This window comes from Stigmatopora argus, chromosome 9 (genome assembly GCF_051989625.1).
Source record: "Stigmatopora argus isolate UIUO_Sarg chromosome 9, RoL_Sarg_1.0, whole genome shotgun sequence".
Lineage (NCBI taxonomy): Eukaryota > Metazoa > Chordata > Actinopteri > Syngnathiformes > Syngnathidae > Stigmatopora > Stigmatopora argus.
In genome coordinates, this window is record NC_135395.1 from 6,184,381 (window position 1) to 6,203,218 (window position 18,838).

The 18,838-nt window shown below is 39.8% G+C and overlaps 1 protein-coding gene across 2 annotated transcripts; it reads left to right on the plus strand.

Annotated features, from left to right (window-relative positions):
• Positions 1–3,966: 3,966 nt before the first annotated feature.
• fhl1a (four and a half LIM domains 1a) lies at positions 3,967–18,837 on the plus strand. 2 transcript variants are annotated; one of them, XM_077608648.1, is made up of 6 exons: positions 3,967–4,327; positions 13,815–13,996; positions 15,553–15,730; positions 15,808–15,977; positions 17,678–17,864; positions 18,391–18,837. In XM_077608648.1, the coding sequence occupies exons 2-6, from the start codon at positions 13,841–13,843 to the stop codon at positions 18,540–18,542; spliced, it is 843 nt and encodes a 280-aa protein (XP_077464774.1). In that variant the 5' UTR covers positions 3,967–4,327; positions 13,815–13,840; the 3' UTR covers positions 18,543–18,837. The 2 variants fall into 2 exon arrangements, with proteins under 2 accessions (XP_077464774.1, XP_077464773.1); XM_077608647.1 differs by lacking the exon at positions 3,967–4,327 and adding an exon at positions 8,807–8,994.
• Position 18,838: the final 1 nt, after the last annotated feature.

The following is an 18,838-nucleotide window of genomic DNA, read 5'->3' on the forward strand; positions in this document are numbered from 1 at the left end:
ATTGGTGGCCAGCCAATCGCAGGGCACAGGGAGACAAACAACCATTCACGCTCATACTCATACCTAGGGGCAATTTAGAGTGTCCAATCAGCCTACGATGCATGTCTTTGGAATTTGGGAGGAAACCGGAGTACCCGGAGAAAACCCACGCAGGCCCAGAGCGAACATGCAAACTCCACACAGGCGGGCCGACCTGGATTGTGAGGCCGACGCGCTAACCACTCGCTCCACCGGGCCGCTTACATTCAAGTCAATTCAATCATGTTACGAACCGCTTATCCTCAGAAGGGCACACGGGGTGCTGGAGCCTATCCCACCTTAGTATGGGCACCAGGCGGAGGATACCCTGAATTGCTGGCCAGTCAATCGCAGTGCACAAGGAGACAGATGTAAACAATTCACGCTCACATTTATACTTAGGTGCAATTTAAGCCAACCTAGTAAACCAGGGGGCCCAGAGAAACCCCACACAAGCCCGGGGATAACATCATACCTGTCAACTTACAAGTTTTTTGAACATTTCAAATTGTGCACACCGTATAACAACATTTGTACTGGATTTTTTTAAGTACGTTTTTTGTAAAACCAATCTCGTTTTACCCATTTCGACTCTAATCCTGGTCATCTCGGTCACTGGTAGCAGACGAAAACCTCATCGCCGATTGCTAATAGTACTATTTCTATGCTTTAAGCATGATATGCGCACGTTCATTCCCTTTTACCTGTCTGCCTTTTCACTATATAAATATAGCGCGTCAGAAAGCCGTCCATTTTGCAGAAAATATTCAACTTTTACATTCGCCCTGTGTGAGCAAATTTGTGCCGTGTTGCATTTGTACGTTTTTTATCGCTTAATAAGGGGAATTCCAATCATTAATAAGGGAAGCAATTAGCCAAGGCTGACAGGTATGTAACATGTAAGCTCCACCCAGTAAGGACCCACCTGGGATTGAACCCTTGACCCCAGAACTGTGAGCCTGATCCGCTAACCATTCGGGCACCGGGTACCCATTCAAGTCAATATGGAATGGAATTGTTCCCTTTAAATATTGTTTGAATTGTAACATTAAATGACATGAGCATGTTTCCAAATCTTTGTTAAATAAAAGTGTGGACGTGTAGTTGATGTTGGAACTGTCTTGCTTTTTTGGCAACACTGAAATGAAACAGACAGATGTGAACATTCTTTTCTCTGAGAATGAGTCATCTTCATGTCCTTCTTCTGTTCATGACCAAAGAAGGCGAGCAAACATCAGCTTCACTTTACAGTTTTTTTCTTCTTTTTCTGAGTAGAAAGGTTGGAATGTCATTGCAATTTTTTGATGTCATCATCATCAGCCTTTCATTAACCGAACCACAAACCTTTTAACCGTAAATTAACGTGTAATATTTTATAGAAATGGCAAATTGGAAATCATGCGGTGACTGTTTTACTGAATTTTGTGGTTGTCCAGTCTAGTTTACATGCTGGTTGCTAAAGACAAATAAAGAATTGTCTTTTGGGGATTTTTTTCTCTCTCGTAATTTGGGAAACCCAAGATGCACCTTCCGCCTAAATTTTTCAAAATTTCTCAAAATCTGCATGTCATTGGACAAATGAGAATATTACCAAAGCCAGTAAGAGAAACCGATTGAACAGAGGTTATGATTTGGTTTTGTATGACTGTCTGTTTTTGTTCAAAATCACTCCAGAATGAATGAAAGACATTTAAAATTTAAAGTTGACACAGGTTAGAAAAGGAACTTTTAGTAGAGGTCTACCCTCTACGTTAGTTTTTATTAATATTATAAAAATAACGGAGAAAGGAGCGACACCAAACAAACATCAGTAAAGACAAAAGTTAAATGCCTTGCTCATTGCAAAAAGCAGTTTTGCATTGACACAGACCTAAAGTCGCCAACAGTCGAAGCAAAACTTCCAGTTCCACAACGTGAAAATAAGGACAGCAATGTAATGAATGAGGTTGCATGTATGCTTTAGTTTGCCATTTTGACATGTTGACATTTTTGTTTTCTGGACTGTGCCTAAATACACAGCGTGACTGACTAGCATGAGAGAGGGGGGCGGGGTGGAGAGTTGGTTTAGTTTTGTTGGAGTCACAGTAGTCATGTTTCCTGTTTTCGATTGCAAATAAACTATTGAAAAGTCTAATGTTCTCATCTCATTTTTTGAACCGCTTTATCCTCATTAGGGTGGTGGGGGGTCTGGAGCCTACCCCAGCTGAACCGGTGGCCAGCCGATCGCAGGGCACAAGGAGACAAACAACCATTCACACTCACACCCATAGGGCAATTTAGAGTGTCCAATCAGCCTACCATGCAAGTTTTTGGAAACCAGAGTACCCAGAGGAAACCCACGCTGGCCCGGGGAGAACATGCAAACTCCACATAGGTGAACGTGACCTAGATTTGAACTCAGTACCCCAGAGCTGTGAGGCCGACACGCTAACCACTCGCGTCAACGAGCCGCTCAATATTGAAAAGTATAACTTTCAATCAACCTCTCAGCAGTAATGTTATGAACAGCATCTTATTTTTAATTTTTATGTAAAATCCGACTTACGGAGAAATTCGGGTTTCTACGCCAGCGAAGGAACTCGCCCGTAACTCAAGGACTCCATGCATACCAAAAACCAAAACCTCGCATTTAAAAAGTCACATAATACATATATGGTGCAATATCTTAGACCACAGGTGTCAAAGTGGCGGCACGGGGGGCAAATCTGGCCCGTCGCATCATTTTGTGCGGCCCGAGAAAGTAAATCGTGAGCGCCGACTTTCTGTTTTAGGATCAAATTCAAATGATTATAGATGAGGTACATTACATTTCCTGATTTTCCCCTTTTTAAAAACAATCACTGCAATTTTTTCATCCATTTTTTTTTCTTTTGTGTTTTTAGTTCAAAAATGATTTTGTAAAATCTAAAAATAAATTTACAAATATTTTCCGTTTTCCACTTTAAAAAAATATTTTGTTTCCATTTGAAATAAAAAACATGATTAAAAGACATTTTCCAATACTAAGCAAAAAAACTCAAATAAACATTGCTTTAGATCTATAAAAACGGACTATATAGGGCTTTTGATCCAGTTCTTTTAATCCAATTTTAAAAAATAAAAATAAAAATCTGATATTAGATCTAAAATGGTCCGGCCCACATGAAATGGAATTGACGTTAATGCGGCCCGCGAACCAACCCGAGTTTGACACCCTTGTCTTAGAGACTGTGCAATATTTTAGAATTACCTTGCAATCTGATAATTGGTGCCAGTTTTTATGCGTTTCCAGTTTTTTTTTGTGTGTTTTCTTTGTTTCCCTTAAAATGCATAACCTGCCTTGAAAAATTCTCTGCTTTTTTTCCAGCGAAATCAGAGCTTTCTTTTGTTTTTTGCACAAAAGTAAAAATACGATTTTTCGAGTGACTTCTAACGCTTTGATGATGGCAAATAACTTAACTAGCGCATGCTGGTCATCTTTTAGAGACAAAATTAGGAGATGTCCCCACCGCCTTACCCCATATATTAGGTACACTTGCCTAAATATATTTAATACAGTATAAATGATAATAATTCTAACGTTTTAAAAACAAATAAAAAAACGTTTTGAATGTAAATATATAAAAATACAAAAACACTTCTTATCAAGACTTACAATTTACATTTTTTTCTTATCTGAAAGATTTTTTTATTTTTTTAAACGTTAGCATTATTATCATCCGGACATGACTTTTTACATTACTTATTTATGTTTTTACTGAAACACGCACTTTGTGGAGTAGCACCACTAATTTTGTTATACGCAGCTGTTGCATAATGACAATAAAGGCTTTTGATTGATTGAAAGGTTTCAATTACTTGCAGGTTAGCTAAAATCTTAATTTGAACTAGATGAGTTTTCACATTAAGAAGTCACTTTAGGTACTATACAAAGGATCAAAGACACGTTATCCCAGCACAAACTAAAAAAAAAAATCAGAAAAGTGATGGGCAGCTTTGAAAGAAAATATTATCAGTTGTGGAGTATTTTGATTATTGATAGTGATGAATTATTTATTTGTTTATTTATTTTTATCCCTTTTCTTTTGGGTGAAAAAGTCCTAACTATGTATATCTTTGTAACTTAGTGCTACGTCGTCTTCATTTTTAGCCTTCGAATTCCTGCTTGAGGTCATTGTTTGCAAACACTTAACGGAGGTTTGGCTTCTGTCCTCCACTTTTTTTTTCTTTTGGGTTTGTTCCTCCCTCTGGATCGGCCCGTAGCTTTTAAAGGGCGACCACATTTCCCAGCTCAGCTGACAAGGCAGCGGTCGCATTATCATTCTTGAAGGTGAGTCTAATTATGTGATGCTAAAAATGCGCTGATGACACAATTGGCCTTTTGTTAGTCTCTTTCATCTTTATGAGGATTCCTTTGGCTTGCTTTGGTTATTTAGGGAGTTTGGAAACCGTTTGAAGGAATGTTAGTAATCCTTTTTTAGATGTCCAATCTATTTGGACTAGGTGAGGCTGACATTGAATAATCGCTGCCAGAGCTCCCAGTCTTTATGGAATGGACGTCTATCACTGTCAATGGTTTTCGTAGGGTAGTAGTTTTCTGCCGTGTTCCAAGTTTCTCGAATGACATCATCTTCTCAAAATCATGAAACATTTCCCGAAAACATGTGTTAAACCTTTTCCGCAATTTATAAGTTTGTGAATTTGTTCATATTTTTGGGAGAATGTGGATTAATTATCTGATTGGCGAAGCTGAATTGGATTGAACTTGAAATTCACCAACCTGAACTTGTTCAACAAAATGTTGAAGAAACCAAAATTCAAGTTCAATCCACTTCATTTTCATCTTCTTACACTTATACAAGAAACTTAAGATGATGATAATAAGGTGGATTAAACTTGAATTTTGGTTTCTTGAACATTTTGGTGATATTGAGAGCATTGTGGACGGATGTTGATTTTTTTTTCAATAGTGCCAACTTTAAGTAGCCTTAATTTGGATGAAAAACATTGACTAACAACCAAAGCAAGGGTGGACGGAGTCTACTCGGGTAAAGTACTCTTGCATAGATGACATTTTACATTTGTTCTCCTTTGCTCGCGTCTTTCATTTAGTTCTATTCTCACTCCATACAAAAAGAAAATTGCACAAGAAAATTACTTAGCTATACTAATGAGAGTAAATGTAATTCATTACTTCCCGCCCATGAAGCACAGTCACACAGCACTCGGGTCAATTAAATTTAACAAAACAAACACATTGATGCACTTAAGTACTTTTATGAGCATCATTGCTGAATTGTGCTTCCTTGTAATGAAGAGAAATTGTAGTGTGGGGGTTTCTGCCTGCGTTTTATTAGCCTGGCGGGCCGCCAGGCCTTTCTCGCAACCATCCTTCAGCTTGACAGGGTAAAATAGTGCTACATAAAACACACACACACAAATTTGAACCGCACTTAAACCACATATGAGGATAGGACTGAAAGCGCAATAACAACATTTTATGGTCAAAATGTGAACAAACCTGTTGTAGTTCTGCCATTGCATTGAAATGCATTGCATTTTTGTTTTTTGTTAAAACTGTATTTCACACTTTTCTAAAATAGGAAGCGGTGCATTTAAGTATTGTTAATAAAGGTAAAAAAAAACAAATATACTGTCAACTTAACATTTTTATTTATTTTTATTTATTTTTTGTCCCCAAAAAACATGGTGGGCTGCCAATGTGCTTTTTTACCACCATGCTGGATTTTTGGGGGTAATCCTGAGGGTGTTCAATTTATTATTAATAATCATTAATTTTGACAACTAGAATTGCGTGGTAGCTTACAAAAGAAGCTAACAATACAACAGTAATGCGCTGAAATTACAAAATTCTTTATTGATTCCCACATAAGAGAAATTTGGGTGTTGCAGCAAAACATACAATCAGATGTATAAAGTATTTCAAAAACTATCAAAAGTAAATAGGTTTATACAACTAATATAAGTACAAGTTGCTTTAAAATGAAATGTACCATTTTGTGCTAGCTTCACAATAAAAGCTTCTGACTAAAAGGCTGGGTTTTTCAGAATAAGACCTCTGGGGCTAAGTTAAGAATGTTACTACAGTGCTTGTGTCAGATGATAATATCACAACTGCAAACATATTTTTTCCACTTCCATTAAAAAAATAGCTATTAACTAGTTCATTTGTAGTAACAGTGTTAGTCAACATGTGTGCTCGAGCTTCCACTTGGGGGTCGCAGAAGCAGGCGCGACTAAATTAGACCTCAAGGGTTTTTATCTTAAATGTGTGTGTGCATTTACAGACTGTTGACCTACAATGACCTTTGCTACACAACACTTGCCTGTGTGAGTCATTGGCACCATTTGGTTATAATGCAGAGGCATCTGTCAACACTAACACAATTTAGAGGATGCAGACACAATTTTCAAGCACTGTTTTCCTGTTTTTTTTCCAAGTTAGTGTGGAACACACAGGTAACGGAAACAATGACGTGACTAAAAAGTGAAATTGAAATGTTGACCTCGTTTAAGTGAGCAATCAGTGAACCAAGCGTCGGAGTCGGGTAGAAAATGAAGGAAAAATATAACAATTTCGAAAAGATGACATGCCACCCGATGGTGCAGTGGTTATTTTGCCTGACATGGGTGCAAGCAGACTGGGTTCAATTGCTACTTGGTGGCGGTGCGATTGTAAGAATGAGTCTGTTTCGTTGTGCCCTGCGATTGGCTGGCAACTAATTGAGGGTGACCCCTGCCTGTTGCCTGTGGTTGGCTAGGATAGGCTTGTACGCATCACAATCGGAATAAATGGTACGGAAGATGAATGAATGAGGTTTTTTTTTTTTTAATCACTTTTGGTCAGAAGTAAATTGTTATTGGGACTTTGAAAATTCTGCTGGCCAAAAATAAATAAATGAATGAATAGAAACCAAAATATTTTAACAAAAAAAATGTAAATGTGTACAGTAATAAAATGGGATACGAGCTTAATGCATTCCAGGACCAAATTTTCCCATGGAAAATAACTAAATACAAATTAATCCATACCCACCCTCTGAAAAAAACAACACAAAAAACAGATAATTACAATGGAAAAACATATTTTATTTGTTCGAATTCACCAACTACTTACAAAGTAACAAATACCTAACTAATGGTTATGATCTTCAATACTAAAATGTGACATTCAGTACAGACAGACGGTAGCGGCTTAACGCGGACTTGACGGCAAGACGCTCGTAACACAACATAAACTTTAAATTTAACTGAAATGAATTTAGATTATTATACACACACTTAAAAATAAGTTTTAATCTTAAGTTACACTAAACTTGAACCTTATTGTGCGATAACTGAGACAAAGGTGTTGTTAATGTATTCCACCGTGCCTTTCGAAACGAAACTTGCTGCCGAGTGTATCCCAATTTTCCCACTTAGGGTTTATCTTTTATCCATATTAAAAGAAGACTCGCCATCTCGGTATGAATGTCAGTGCGCAGCTTGGAAATGATGGTTAGTCCTTGGGAAGGCTTGATACCCTTTATAGCAGGGGTGTCAGACTCGGGTTGGTTCACGGGACGCTTTAACGTCAACTTGATTTCACGTGGGCCGGACCATTTTAGATATAATATTTAGATTTTTTTTATACATGGATTAAAAGAACTGGATTAAAAGCCCTGAATATTCCGCTTTTTATAGATCTAAAACAATGTTTATTTTAGCTTTTTTTTTTTTATTTAGATTTTACAAAATGATTTTTGAACTAAAAACACAGAAAAAATGATTAAAAAATTACAATTATTGATTTAAAAGGGGGAAAATCAGGAAATGTAATATACATCTATGCTCTTCATTTTAATTTGATGCAGAAACAGAAAGTCGGCACTCATGATTTACTTTCCCGGGCCACACAAAATGATGCGGTGGGCCAGATTTGGCCCCCGGGCCGCCACTTTGACACGTGGTTTATAGCATCCTTATGCTTGAGAATGGTACATATTGTTGAGGTACTACTCTCGTATTGGCGAGCCAGCTCACTTACACGTACACCCCTATCATTTCATGCTTAATATCTATTGTCATCATAAAACTACAATTTACGTATAAAATAGATAAAAATTACAAATTTTGATTTTTTTTCTAAAGTAACATGTAACTTTAACAATGTCTTGCGAAAAACATACTGAATAATTAATGTAAAAAAAAAGATTTAAAAGGAAAAAGCAAAATACAGAATATTCTGGTACACCCTCAATTGCCTGTAAAATCGTGTCCAATCAGCCTACCATGCATGTTTTTAGAATGTGGGAGGAAAACGGAATACCCGGGGGAAACCAACGCAGGCCCGGGGAGAACATGCAAACTCCACACAGGTGGACTGACCTGCACTTGAACCCAGAACCCCAGAGCTGTGGGGCCGACGCACTAACCACTCGATCCACCGGGCTGCCCGTGGAGAAATATGTTAACTGAATATGAAAAACAAAATAGAAAATAAATTCAGGTAAAAGATGAAAAGTCAAATAATACGACCAAATATACTGTTGCCCACACATTAACTTATGATTTCAACAGTAGTAAAACTGAAATAGTAAGAGAAAAGTCAAGCATCCCCGTATCCCTCTGTGAGTCATCATGATGAGTTGCGACACAACCTTTAACAGGCGGGGGGCTTTGGGAGTATCTGTTGTCCTCGGAGGTCCGCCATCATTCAGAACCCAATTTTTTTTAACCTATTTTTGAAATGGTGATTGGACAGCAGTGAAATTCAATCTCCATCACCTAATCTAGTTTCTGTGTTCTCCAGAACCTAAAAAGGAAGGTTGGATTTGGATTGGAGATGGGTACGCGCAAGGGGGGTGTACAAACGGGCCACGAGAACTTATATAGTGCATGGAGGTTCACACACCTCTCGTGGTTTCCTCCATCTTTTGTCTCGACTTGCGAATTTCACCGCCGATACGAGAATCATGACTTTCTTCAAGCACTCAGGTATGGTGACCAACAGTCTTATTGCGTTAAACTGTTATGTAGCAATTGCAGTTGTAAAGTAAAACTACTGTAATTTTCTTTAAAAATGCCATAATGGTACATCCAAAGAGAAATATATTCACAGCTTGCTGTTTGAACGCTTCACTATCTCTGCTAACTTGTAAGCACATGATTTCATTTCAGCATTTGCATGTACTCCCAATGGGTTTTCTCTTGCTTCCTACCACATCCCAAAACCTGCATGGTTTGGGTTAGGGTTGAAGAGTGTAAATTGCCCCTAGGTATGAATGAGTATGAGTGGTTGTCCATCTCCTTGTCCTCTGCAATTGGCTGGCCACCAATTCAGGGTGCCCATAGTTGACTGGGATAGGCTCCACCACCTCCTGCAACCCTTGTGAGGATACGTGGTGCGGCAAATGAATTAGATTAGATTAGATAACTTTATTCATCCCATATTTGGAAAATTTCACTGTCACAGTAGCAAAAGGGTGAGAATACACACAGGAAAATACATTTTAGACATAAATAAATAGGTAATAAATAAGTTAATAAATAAATAAGCGGGTTGCTGAAATAATATATATATATATATATAGATATATATATGTATGTATATGTATATATATTTATATATATATATGTATATATATGTATATATATATATGTATATATATATACATATATATATATATATATATATATATATATATATATATATATATATATATATATAGACATATATACATACACATGCACATGTAAACATACGGTTGGTCTTAACATTCAGCCATTTCTTTTGTTAAAGAGAATGAATGAATGCTTCAATTCTCTTGATATTTAAAATGGGTAGTGGACCCAAAATTGAGCCCTGGAGGACACCTAGTAATTTGTCATTGCTTCAAGATAGTCAAGTTGGGTTTTTCTCTGATGGATTTTTTTTTGTCTTCCAGAATTTAATGTCTGAGACATAGTTAAAAAGAAGTGGAGGTAATTTTGAGCAAAATTTGTATTGAGATGAGCATCAATGCTCAGGATGTCCATTTTCCCCGTCCAAGAAGCCATATTGTTCCTATGGTGAAAACCAGATTCTCTGATACAAAAACTCACTGAAATCTTGACAAAATTAAAATTTTGGGAGTTGGGACAAGCTGATCCCAAGACCATAAAAACAATGTTAAAAATATGGGATAAATGAAACATTATTTAGATTAGGTGACAGTCATTCTGACAGGCAGTGAAATGTTAATACTACACTAATTTAAAAAAATTAATAAAATCCCATTAATGTAAATATTATAGAGTGCCTGTTTTATAGAAATTCCCAAGTTAAGACAAAACAAGGATCTTTAAAGGAAGGTCTTGGAGACCAAGTCGGGTCTTCAGAGTTTGAGTTGTATTCATGTTAAGGGGCAAATATTTACATATTTAGCAATTTTTATTTTGGCCAACTACTGAGTGACAAGCATTAAAGAATGATTTCAATAATTATGAGTCTACTGCATTCTGACATTTTAGCCTAGTCAGTCTCCACTTCTCAAATTGTCGCACATTTTTTGATTTCATATTCTATGATATCATCTTGACAAGTGTAGAAATGCAGTCTGCTTGGACTGAGGGATGAGTGGCACGGTCAAAGGCCAGGGTGACATTTCAAAATATTTGGTCCGGGATGATGAGCTCAACATTTCTCACAAATAAAGGGAGCCAATGATAGTCAGTAGGCGGTTCCAGAAAAAAATCCAAAAGGTCAACTCCCTTGCGGTGGAACATTCCACGTCTGTTGCCATAAATCAGGAAAACACTGGAGACATGTAATACCTTAACCCTGTACTGTTGCTGTTGTGTTCTGGTGTGACTCATCCCAGCAAGTGTTGTTACTCATCTGGTAGTGATGGAGCTCAGCTGTCACAAATGGGAACAAAGATGAAAGTCAAGCAAGTGGGCAACTCCCACCGGGGGGCCGTTAGTCAGACCGAGCTTAGTGGTCCTCAAATAGAAGTCAGAGTTTAGAAAATACGCTGTGATTTGTTTCGTGATGACGGCAACGGCATCTTCTTTATCCCTGACACACAGCTGTGGACTGCAAGAATTCAACACACACGGGATAGGCATTACATTGAACTGAGAGTGCTGGCAGTCACTGACCAATAAGGACTACAGAAATCAGAGAATAGTGGGTTAGTAAAATCCAGGGAGTAGGGAACCCCACTGGAGGTCTCTCATTCATTAATTTTCCTTACCGCTTATCTTAACAAGAGTTGCGGGAGGTGTTGCAGTTCACGCTCACACTCATACTTAGGGCGAATTTAGAGTGCTCAACCAGCCTATGATGCATATTTTTGGGATATGGAGGGAGACTGGAGGAGCTGGAGAAAACAAATGCAAACCCAAAATAGAACATGCAAACTCTACACCAGGGGTGGCCAACCAGTCAGAGACTAAGAGCCACTTTTTTTACTGTGTTACTGCAAAGAGCCACATCATACATGGGCACACACAGACCTCTGCTCAGCCAGATTTATTGAAAATGACCCACAGCAAGATAATGACAGTTATTTTTTTCAACAGTTAACATTGTGTGCACTGTCTCACACACACACACACAAACTCTCAGTTAAAGCAAGTCCACAAACAAAAATATAACAATTTTCAATGACATTTTTCTCTTACTATGCTGCTTAGTGGGACTTCTGGCATTCCTTGTCCTGAACAATCCTCCTCAAATCTGGCTTGTATTCCGTTGTTGCCACTCGAAGCACACTCTTTCACATGAGTGTCAGTCAAAACAGATCGATGCTTTGATTTCACATGTTTCAGGGTGGAAAACACAGACTCGCAGACGTACGTTGACCCAAACATCGACAGGATCTTTAGCGCAGCTCGTTTGATGTTGGGGTATTTTTCCCATCGGAATACGTTTCCAGAACTCAATGATCCCTTCCCTGAAAACAGCTTTCAGTTGATCCTCCTCACAAAGATCAATCATCTCCAACGATGTTCCAAGCCAGTTGATATGAAGCAAGAGTTATGGTTTTTGAGTGTTTTGTTAATTTTTTGAAAAACTGCATCTGCTTTTCTGCCTGACTTTTCAAAGTGACCAACCTCTGCTTGCGAGGTTCAGTCCCTTTTGGAAATTCCTCGTCGATGTAAGGATGGATTGAGTTAAAGTGACGCTGAAGATTTGAAGCTTTGAAATGCGCCAATGATGCCTGACATATAAGGCAGAATGGCTTGCCATTACGTTCAACAAAAAAATATAAATTCTCCCACTCTGTTAAAAATGTCCTGTTCTCTTCTTCATATTTTCGTTTGGCTGTGCATTTTTTTCCTGCCATTTTGAGAGCGCTTGAAACAAATTATTTACAACTCAAATAATCTCGCGCGTTTGACATCACATCAGACGTTATTCTTCTTCTTTTCAATTCAAACTGGCTCACCTGGTCAGTGCGCCACCTAGTGTAAATGAATGGCAGCGCCAGCCAAGCATTTTTTAAGCTTGTCATGTGAAAGCCCCTGAAGCCCCGACGAGTGGATCCCCGAGTGCAGGTAACAGGCTAAACTAGCAGCTGTTTGACGGCTCGGACTACGTGCTGGGACCCTGTGTGTACTATTGATGAAGTTTGGTGCAATTCTGAGCATTATTTGTGGCTAATAGTGGCGTTTGCGGTCGGACAGTGGCTCCGTACAGCGCCGTATGTGGCGATAGTGCGGTATTTGCTGAAGTTGGTGGATCTCGTGAATCTAGCGGTCGGGTAAATTAATCTCTTAAATGGGGTTGTTACGGTGTGTTTGACCATGGTTTACACTTACGCCTTACGCCAGAATATCGCTTAAAGAGCCGCATGAAATCAGCCAAAGAGCCGCATGCGGCTCTAGAGCCGCGGGTTGGCCACCCCTGCTCTACACAGTGAGGACAGTCCTGGGATCAAACCCTCGACCCCAGAACTGTAAGGCAGACGCACTAACAACTTTACTCCGGGCCGCCTCCAAGGCCTATAAACAACTATGAATAAAAACATGTGGAAAAAAATGTAGTACCCCACCAGGCCCGTAAAGCACTGGGGGAAGCTTTAAAGAATATTCAGTTTAGTTTTTTTCCTTTTTAAAAAAATTGACATGTTTTTTGTTAATTAAAACTAAAAAAATAATAATATTTATTTTTCAGTTTTGTTTTTTTTTTTTGAATATTTAATAATTACTTGTTGATAGACATACCAGAGTTATTTATTTATTTATTTTACATTGGCCACACAGTAACTTTAGCATACTACCATAGAGCATTTGATTGCTGCCACCACTCCAGGTCATGTTGGCTTGGACAACTGTCACTGTTAATGGATGTAAATATGTGCAAAGGCTAAAAAAATGCACAAACCTTAAACGGGCACCCACACACAGACAAGAGAAGCACAAGGACACACTTGAACACAGCGGCATGAACGTAAACACACACAAACACAAGTGTAAGAGATTGTCTGTCATCTGGCATCCCAAATATTGTGCGTGTTGTCATGCTTCGGAAGACCAAATGCCTTGACCTTTGATCCTTTGCTCATAATTCCAGCTGTATTGTTTTCAAACGAAATGAAGTCAGTCCATCAATCATCTATTTCCCCTGCTAAGCCAGCCCTGCAATTTTCCCAGATCGGCCCTTCTGCATTCCTGTGATGGAATTCCTGATAACCCAAGCTGATAATGACTCATCTCCGTTCTGTCCTGTTTTCATTTAATGGAATTCTAAGAATTCTGACAAGTGAACTTTGTTTGCTGCTTTGTTGTGCTTTTTTATGCTAAGGAGCCTTTCCATCCTTTTTCCACAGGTCCCAGGAGTTACCTGACATCCACTATGACAGAGCGCTTTGACTGCTTCTACTGCCGCGACAACCTGCACGGCAAGAAGTACGTAAAGAAGGATGACAAGCACGTGTGCACCAAGTGCTTCGATAAAGTCTGCGCCAATACCTGTGCCGAGTGCAGGCGACCCATCGGCGCCGACTCTAAGGTGATTTAGCACGACAAGGACAGCTCAAGAGTCTTTTTTTAAACGTGTGCAAGACAATTTGGTGCAATTTTAGTGTGTGTTGGATTTGTTTTGTAGAGAATTAAGGTATCGTGAGTTTTTGTGTTTAATTTAAAAAATATATTTTTTTAAAATTATTTTAAAGGATGTGAGAGGATTTTTTTGTATTATTGTAGGTGTTTTCTGGAAGTTAGAAGACTTTTTTTGTCAGTATGAAGGTTTTGTAGGTTTAGTGTATAAGGTTTCTCTCAATGATTTATAAGCCTGGGGGGCTGTCAGGCTTGCCCAGGGGGGTGCCAGGGTATTGGCTCCAAAACAAAATATTAAAAAATTAAGTATGCATTGATAAGAAAGTGACTACAACCTGAAAGACCAACAATGGATGAATGATGATTAAAATACAACTGGACATTTCTTAGTCAACGTGTCCTTATACACTATTTTTCTGTAATTTGTATAACACTGGGCCGCTCGGCGTCCAAGTGGTTAACGCAAGGGTCAGGAACCTTTTTGAAATAGAGATCCATAAACAATTCCTATTTTCAAATGTTATTCCTTGAGAGCCATACTCACAATTTAATAGTCAAAATACATGAAAATGTACAATTTTTTTAGTCATTTTACCATTTTGAAGGTATGAAAAATCTCTGAATTCTTTTGACAACATTGTTACGCTGTTGCTAATCAATGAATATCAATGAGTATCAATGAGAGAATGGATGCAGAAGGCTAATAAAAAAATAATAATCAATGCCACAGTGCCAACGTGACATTCCTATTGGTGCGTTGGGTACTCGGCTCTCTCACCACCGGTTTCCATATTTTAGCTCATATCATAGCATCATATGCACCCATAAAAAGAGCCACATGTGGCTCCCGAGCCATAGGTTCCCTACCCCTGGGTTAGTGTGTTGGACTCACAGTTATAGGCCCAAGAGTTCGATCCCAGGTCCTCACTGTGTGGAGTTTACATGTTCTCCCCAGGCTTGTGTGGATTTTCTCCCACATCTCAAAAACATGCAGGGTAGGCTGGTTGATCATTCTAAATTGCTCCTAGGTATGAATGCAAGCGTGAATGATTGTCCGCCTCATTGTGCCCTGCAATTGGCTAGCTACTGAATCAGGGTCTCCCCCGGCCGTAGTTTTCTGGGATATGCTCCCGCACCCCCTTAAAGCCTAGTCAGGATAAGCAGTTCATAAAATGAATGAATGTATAACATTGTCATCGGTTCCCTTGCTTTTCGGTCTGTTAGTTGGTTTCCTTTGTAGGTAAAATCAATGGAAATGCAACAAAAATTGCAAATTTGCCATTGACTGTGAACGAGCAATGTGCTTTTCAATAAAAAAGTACCCACCCAGGGCCATTCACAATGATAATCATCCTATCACTATTTTCATATTGCTGTTGTGAATTTAAATGAGTTGCTTGTAGACATTCAAGCCATTTGAACCGGGAGGGATAGCAGCAAGTGAGCGTAGTATTCCAAATGCTATCGTGTATTTGCCAGCACTTAACGTTTTTCCATTTTGGGGTGTAGGAGCTGCACCACAAAAACCGCCACTGGCATGAGGACTGTTTCCGCTGTGCCAAGTGTTATAAGGCACTGGCCAGCGAATCCTTCTGTGCCCGTGACGACGGCAAGATCATGTGCGGCAAGTGCAGCTCGTGCACCGATGGCAATCGCTGCCAAGGCTGCTACAAGGTGGTCCTGCCAGGTGAGACGCACTTTACTGGACGAGCTTGAGGCTTCTTTGGGGGTACCCAGAAACATTCCAACCCATTTGTGTGACAGGCTCCAAAAACGTGGAGTACAAGAACAAAATGTGGCATGAGGACTGCTTCACCTGCTTCGAGTGCAAGCAGCCAATCCGTACGCAGAGCTTCCTGACCAAGGGTGATGACATCTACTGCACTGCGTGCCACGAAAAGAAGTTTGCCAAGAAATGCTTCCACTGCAAGCAGGTATGGCCAGTGTCGGAACTAACAATGTTGCATAACGAAAATTGCTAAATATGCAGAAGCCACCTTAGTTTAACAAATCTTCCATCACAAAGCTCCTCCTCCACTGCAAGATTTTGTACAGAGAAAATCCCAACTCATCAACAAGGGCTGGCTCCAGAGGTAACTGTGTAGTTCCCTTCAAAAAGAGTGCATTCAGCCAAAGCACTTTCTCTGTCCGTGCCTCACATACCTGGAACTCAATACCAATTACCATACTTTAACTCCCGTCTCTGAACCCCTTCGCCAATCATCTTAAAGCAGGGGTGAGCAAACTGGTCCTCGAGGGCCACTGTGGGTACAGGTTTTTCTTCCAACCGATCCAGCACAGAGAGTTTAACCAATGAGATTTCTGAAGAAAACAAAAAGCACCTGACTGCAATCCACTGATTGCACTTGTAGGACACCAGATTGGTGAAAAGGTGTCCTCTTTATGGGCTGGAATGAAAACCTGCAACAGTGCAGCCCTTTGTGGAATAGTTTGCCCTAGCTGCTAGACCAGGTGTGGCCAACTCCGGTCCTCGAGAGCAGCTATCCAGTCTTGTTTCCATATCTCCCTTCACCAACACACCTGAATCAAATAATCGGGATCGGTATTATGCTTCTGGACAGCTTGCTGATGAGTTGATCATTTGATTCAGGTGTGGTAGAGGAGGGAGATATGGAAAACAGACTGGATAGGGGCTCTCGACCACCTCTGTGCCAGACGAACAAAATTACGATCACAACGCTGTCTAAAACTGTGCTACTTGTGTGTGTGTGTGCCATCGTTTACCTTCAACCTGCACAAAGAACTAAAGATGGAATTAGCCCGTGGCTACAACCTTACATACATATATTTGTTCATTAGACATGAATATGTTCATTATTATGTGCTGTCCCTTATTACACAAATCAAACTCAAACTACTTTTCTACGGTAACTTAACCTTTTAACCTATGAAAATAGTTATTGTTCAAGCGTTACCCGCATCACGTATGTGATTCAAATAAACATCTTTATTTCCACTTGTGAACGGACTGTGAGCAAACACAATGGACTTTGATTCAACTAACATTGTCTGCAAACTTCATTGGTCACAATCCCTCAGCCTACAGGCAATATTTAAGAGCACGTCTGTACTGGCATGTGAGTATTATATTTGTCATTTACAGATGTCTCTGCTGCTTTCTCACTCTCCATAGTGTCTCAGTTGGCAGCGTTGAGCTCTTGAACAACCCTCTAAAGCAGTGGTAGGGAACCTATGGCTGGGGGAGCCATATGTGGCTCTTTTGAAGCGTGCATATGGCTCTCCGCTAACTTGATAGCTAAAGTATGGAAACCACTAGTGATAGAGCTGAGTCCGGAACACACTGATTGGAGCGTCACGTCAGCACTGTAGAATATACTGTTGAATATTTTCAACCTTTTTTTTAAAACTTTGTATGCTTGTAATTTTGGTTCTGCCATTTTAAATATTGACCGTGAGAGGTGTAACTTTGTTTAAAAAAATCAAGTTTCAGTTCAGATTCTTTTAAAGAACAAAATAAAGAATCAAGATTGGATATGAAAATGTTAAAGTTCCTTTTTTGCTCTCTCATCGAACACGAGTGAGATACTGTAAATTGGCAATTGCTCATAGTTGGATAAGTTTTGTGATGACGTGACTTTATGTTCTTTGGCAGCCCATCACATCCGGAGGGATAAGCTACCAAGAGCAGCCATGGCACAGTGAGTGTTTTGTGTGCCGCACCTGCCGCAAGCCCCTGAGCGGCACTCGCTTTACTGCCCACGAGGATGCGTTCTACTGCGTGGACTGCTACCGGACCGACGTGGCCAAAAAGTGCCACGGGTGCAAGAACCCCATCACAGGTAAGACGCTAACAAATCGTAGCCTCCAAAAAGCATGGGCGTCCAATCCATTTGGACTTTTATCTCATTTTCTTAAGCCCTTTATCCTCACTGTGGTCACAGGGGGGTGCTGGAGCCTATCCCAGCTGACTTCGGGCCAGAGGCGGGGGACACTCTGAATAGATGGTCACCCAATCACAGGGCACAAGGAGACGGGCATCCATGCACACTAACACCCATACCTAGGGGAAATTTACAGTGTCCAATCAGCCTACCATGCATGTCTTTGGAATGTGGGAGGAAACTGGAGTACCTGTAGAAAACTCACGCAGGCCCGGGCAGAACATGCAAACTCCATACAGAAAGGTCCGAACCTGGATTTGAACCCAGGTCCCCCACTATGAGGCCAACGCGCTAATCAATCATCCACTGGGCCACCTGGTGTTAATTATGTTTATACAAAAATCTGATTTTCTAGTTCGAATTTCTTTTACCACCTGGCCACCCTGCAATTTTATCCTCTAACTATTTCTCCTAACGTTCACAGGATTCGGCCACGGCACCAACGTGGTCAACTATGAGGCCTTCTCCTGGCACGAGTATTGCTTCAACTGCAGAAAGTGCTCCCTGTCCCTGGCCAACAAGCGCTTCGTCCTCACCGGCGATCACATTTGCTGCTCCAACTGCGCTAAGATCTAAGAGGCCTTTTAAAGTGCCATTACAACCCTCTGCAAAAGAAAAAAATACATATACATATATTATGTTCAGCAGTCATGAGTAAAAACCAGCAAAGAAACCACATACTAATGAGCAAAAGGCATTTTATATAAAGTGTAGTTTTACTCTGTTGTCCATGCCTGCTTAACATTATACAGGTTTTTGTTTTGAGTGGTTTCAAATAATAGCGCTTGAAGTTAAAATTGAAGCACCAAATGTATTAAAGCTTTGGAAGTGATAAAATGCATGAGAAAGAATAAAGACGACTGCAACCTCAG

Bases quoted from the DNA above. Each gene is read 5' to 3' on its own strand.
- fhl1a (XM_077608647.1), top strand. From the start codon at position 8,973: ATGACTTTCTTCAAGCACTCAG. The intron at 8,995-13,814 runs GTATGGTGACCA...CTTTTTCCACAG, and splicing joins GACTTTCTTCAAGCACTCAG to GTCCCAGGAGTTACCTGACA. The intron at 15,978-17,677 runs GTATGGCCAGTG...GTTCTTTGGCAG, and splicing joins AATGCTTCCACTGCAAGCAG to CCCATCACATCCGGAGGGAT.